General features: G+C 30.6%; 2 protein-coding genes across 2 annotated transcripts; both read right to left on the reverse strand.

Annotated features, from left to right (window-relative positions):
• Nucleotides 1-1,417: 1,417 nt before the first annotated feature.
• LOC122296740 lies at nucleotides 1,418-2,452 on the reverse strand. Its single transcript, XM_043106539.1, has one exon. The coding sequence runs from the start codon at nucleotides 2,450-2,452 to the stop codon at nucleotides 1,418-1,420; it is 1,035 nt and encodes a 344-aa protein (XP_042962473.1).
• A 147-nt stretch (nucleotides 2,453-2,599) lies between these two features.
• Nucleotides 2,600-3,628, reverse strand: LOC122296741. The gene has a single exon (XM_043106540.1). The coding sequence runs from the start codon at nucleotides 3,626-3,628 to the stop codon at nucleotides 2,600-2,602; it is 1,029 nt and encodes a 342-aa protein (XP_042962474.1).
• Between the last annotated feature and the right edge of the window lie 1,143 nt (nucleotides 3,629-4,771).

The raw sequence follows: 4,771 nt of genomic DNA on the forward strand, positions 1-4,771 counted from the left end.
GTGTTAATAAAAAATAGTATAATTAATATGAATTACCATCTTTGCAGTGGTTTTGCGTCAGGGATAAGAGGATAGATTGTAAATGCACTTGCTGGTCGAGATGAAAGAGATAGTCCTGTTTCATTAATATAAATAATTGTTAATTAAAAAATGTAAGATTTAAAATAAGAATTAAGAACTTGAATTATTAGAATTACCATTGTAAGAACGAACTTTGAGCTTCGTTGCAAGTAGAATTGATTTTGTTTCAATTATTTCAGAAATTTTTTTGCATTCATCTTGAATAAAACGACCCCACATAGTCAACGAGATAGGATTGAAGCTACGTGATATGAAAGGAGAAAATTAAAAAGAATTTATAAAATAAAGATTATAAAATAATTTAAAAAAATTAAAAAGGGGGAAAAAAATTTACCTTTGATCTATAACATAGATCTCTTGAAGAGTAGCTGGTCCATTTGTTAATGTTATTTCTTTTGAAGGTTTGATGTGAAGGGCAACTGCTAAGAGATCTGATTAAAAATATTGAAATTATTAGTTGTTTAGGAAAAAAAAGAATTAAAAAATTATAATAATTTACCTATTTCTGCAATTGAATCCTTTTAAGCATCCAACTTGTTAATGGGAATGAGGTTGTACTTTGGTATTTCTACTTGTTGTTCATTTTCTGGTATCTCTTCGATGATTGTTTTTGCATTTATAATCCATTGGTATTGATGTGACTCAGTTTGATATTTAGGATCCATTAGCTTGACATATGTGTTTATAATATAATAGGATCGAAATATCTGTAGAGAGTCTTCTCTTAAATCAATATCATTTCCAAACATTGTTGCTTGCAGACGATTTCCCTATATTATATAAGAAAGTATAGGTTGTTAGTTTTTATAATAAGTAAGATATTTGTTTTTTTAAAAAAAGTAAAAAAATTTTACAAGTAAATATAATTACATAAAATGTGTAAGATATGTTATATAAAGTATATATTATAGGTATATTTGTAGAATAAATTGTAAGTAAAGAAAAAAATATTGTACCTGTTCATCTACCAACATTAGATTTTGGTATTTTACTGATGAGTGTTGCCCAATTCATTTGGGGGATTTTTCAACCACGAGCATTTTGATTTTTCAGTCCCTTGTCTTTGGAGTAATATCTTTAATTGATGTATAAGTGATCCGCATTTTGAAAACTGATGAGGCAAAAAAAAATGAAGTCTATAAATATAAAAGGAAAGAAATGGAATTAATTAAACTGTAAAATAAAAAGTAATAGAAAACTTATATGTATTAATTAGTTAACAAGAATAAATTAATAGAATATTGGAAATATAAAAAAAAATTTGTAGGAAATTTCTAATTTATTTATAGCAGTTAAAATTAAATATAAAAAAATAAAATTTGTTACCTATGTAACATCAATCAGAGGAGGCCAATGTTAATAAGTCTGTGTAGATAATATTTTTTGTGCAGTTTTTTTCTGACTCATCAGTTGAGATTGGTCGTATCAAAATCTTGATTGTAGAAATAGTCTTAGCTCTTGATAAAAGTACATATAATTGTCCATGTGAGAAAACTGGATGTGACAAGTATATCCCAACAAAATCTAATGTCTGTCCTTGTGACTTGTTTATACTCATTGCAAAGCTTAGTTTAACAGGGAATTGAGTTCGTTTGAATGGGAAACCACTGTTTTCATCAAGATTTGGTAAAAATGGAATTCTTGGAATAAAAACCTTTTTGCCACTGTGATGACCAACTGCAATTTCTGCATGAATAACGTTACGATCAAAATTGCGACAAATTAGTCGTGTTCCATTGCATAGTCCTTCTGAATGATTGATGTTTCTCAATAACATGATTGGATAGTTTTGTTTCAACAATAATTCATGTGGAGGAAGTCCATTCGGTGTTAAAGTGTGTAAGAAATCTTCCATGACTGCTTGTTCAGATGCGTCGATTGTTTCATCAAAACTGTAATATTGTTTTAACTCTCCAGGAAATCTCTGAATCAGCAAAGTGTTTATTTCATCAATATAACTATTTTTTGGTGTCAATATAGCTCGATTCATCATGCTTGAAATATTTGCTGAATAATCAGAAATATTATGAAAAACAGTATCCACCAAATGATCCAAAGAAGCAGCATCATTTTTATATGGAATTAACATGACTGCAGGAATTCTGACGTGTTCATTAATTGTGATTGGTGGTAACCCATTCCCTAAATCCAATATGTATTTTGAAAACTCTGGATCTAATCTTGCACTCATATTTTCAATCAAATGAATTTTTGTCAATTTTGGCCATAAGTAGGAAGAAACTAAACTAGTATCAATCTGTTGTTGTCTTGTTCCTTTTGGGACCACAAATAGAATCTGACGAAAATCTCCACCAAATATGATAACTTTTTCACCAAAAGATAATTCTGAATCATTAATGTCCTTTAGCATTTTATCCAATGCTTCTATAGATTCTTTTCTTGATATAAGAGCTTCATCCCATATGATCAACTTTACTTTTTGTAGTAATCTTGCAAGTCCACTTTGTTTGCTGACACTACATGTGAGATTTTTGTTGGTATCTAGTGGAATTTTGAATCATGAATGTGCAGTTCGACCTCCAAGTAAGATTGATGCAGCTACACCAGATGAAACAGTTGCAAGAGCAATTAATTGCTTTGTTCTTATTGTAGCAAGGAGTGCTTTGTATAAAAGTGTTTTTCCTGTTCCACCACGACCATCAATAAAGAATATGGCAGTTTCATTTGACAAAACTTTTTGTAAGATAGAATTATAAGCATTTTGTTGTTCGCAATTAAGCAGTGTTGATGCATGAAGATTTTCTTCTAGAATTGGAATAGCTAATTCATCATCAATTTCTCTAAACAAAAACTCATCTTGATTAAAATCAATGTTTTGGTCGATGAGATGGAACGAATTGATGTTTCTACCCATTGATTCAAATATTGTGGAGATGGAGCGTAAAGTTTCAGTTCTAACAGTTGATGAAGAACTTTCAACTAATTGAAAATCAGCAGACATATCTTGTTTAAAGTGTTCCCAAAGATCTCTTGGATTTGTAGGATTACAGTAAACCAAAATTGTTGCAAATAGTCTTCTTAAACTGAAAGACATTTGGTAAAGAGAGGCTTCATATAAGCATTCTTCTAAACTGTCATCTCTCTGTAATAAACCATACATAGTTGCAGCTTCACGAAATGTGGGGGCCAAGATACCATTTACAGTTTTGAGATGATCAAATGATAAATGACCTCTTATATGATTTAATAACATCTGCAGATAATACCTTTCTCCTTCAAAAGGATTTGCTGTAACAATTCGACCTATCACAACTTGTTTTTTCCGAATAGTCCATATTTTGTATTGTTGGCTCCAAACATAAAATTCAGGAAATTCTTTATATAACAATTTTCTGACATTCTGATCAACTTGATTTGTTGCGAAAAATTCAGTTAGCATTGATTTTGTTGAAAAGTCAGAGTTCATCACATTTGTTAAGTTTTCATGTGCATGGAAAGTAACCTGGTGTTGATTTCCAAGATGTAAATGTAAGCTATAGACTGCTGGATAAACCTCATTGATAATAAACCCAAATATTCTCCACATAGCCTCTGGTGGAGCAATTCATCGAACTGATTGAAATCACTCAATTTCATCAATCTCTTGAGTGCTTTGTTCAGAAACCAGATTAAAGGCAACACGATCATGGCCTTTATAAATGTATTTGTAGAGATACTTGACAGCTTTTATTGTAGAACATATCTCAACATTAATATGGCAGTCAAACATTGCAAGTAAATAAGGGTTATATGGAACAACCCAACGATTATCTAAATCATGTCCTCTGATTTTGGTTGTTCTTCCATTGTTGCAGCATTTGTATATTGGGAAGCAATCATTTCCAACAACAGTGTTTGAGACAAACTGTTTTGGGTAATTATTTTTGCAACAACCATTTTTTTTCATGAATACATTTGTTGGATTTAGAACTCCACATGGGCCATGCATCATATACTTAACAACAGCTGTATAGAGATGTAAGTTGTTGTCTTTGTCAGGTAATTCAACAGATACGATCTCATCAAAAGATTCTGATGCATATAATTTTCAATCTTGATGCAATATAATTAGGAAATGGGCATGTGGAAGTCCTCTTTTTTGGTACTCAATAACATAAACATATGCTGAGATTTTTTCAAATATTTCTCGTTTGAATAGTTGATACTTCAGATCCTCTAATTTTGCTCTAAAGATTCGAGCAATTAAGTCAGGTCGATTTTGGGTTTCATCATGTGGTAACAATTGAGTTGAGATCTCTTTCCAGTTTGGATTGCATGTCATTGTCAAAAAAATATCTGGTTTGCCATATCGTTGAACTAAAGCCATTGCTTCTAAATATCCTTTTTGCATATCTCTTAGGCCTCCAATAAAAGATGAAGGCAAAATTATACGTTTGCCAATTCTTGAAGCGTTTGTTTCTCCAAGATTAATGCTATCAACAATGCCTTGATATAATTCAGATTGAATATGTTGTTGATTGCAACGAAAATAATCTAACATTGAAGTCTCTATCTTGACATACATGTCAACAACAAATTGTTGAAGAAGTCGGCCAGAGATTAGAAGGATAGATTTCAGATTTTCTCTGATTTGTAACTTGTAACAGTAATATTCACGGCAAGAAACAATGAGATCTTTTCTCTTTTTCTTTAAAACTACAAAAGTAATAAAAAATTATTTAGAAAAATA

Source organism: Carya illinoinensis, chromosome 15, assembly GCF_018687715.1.
Source record: "Carya illinoinensis cultivar Pawnee chromosome 15, C.illinoinensisPawnee_v1, whole genome shotgun sequence".
Taxonomy (NCBI): Eukaryota; Viridiplantae; Streptophyta; class Magnoliopsida; order Fagales; family Juglandaceae; genus Carya; species Carya illinoinensis.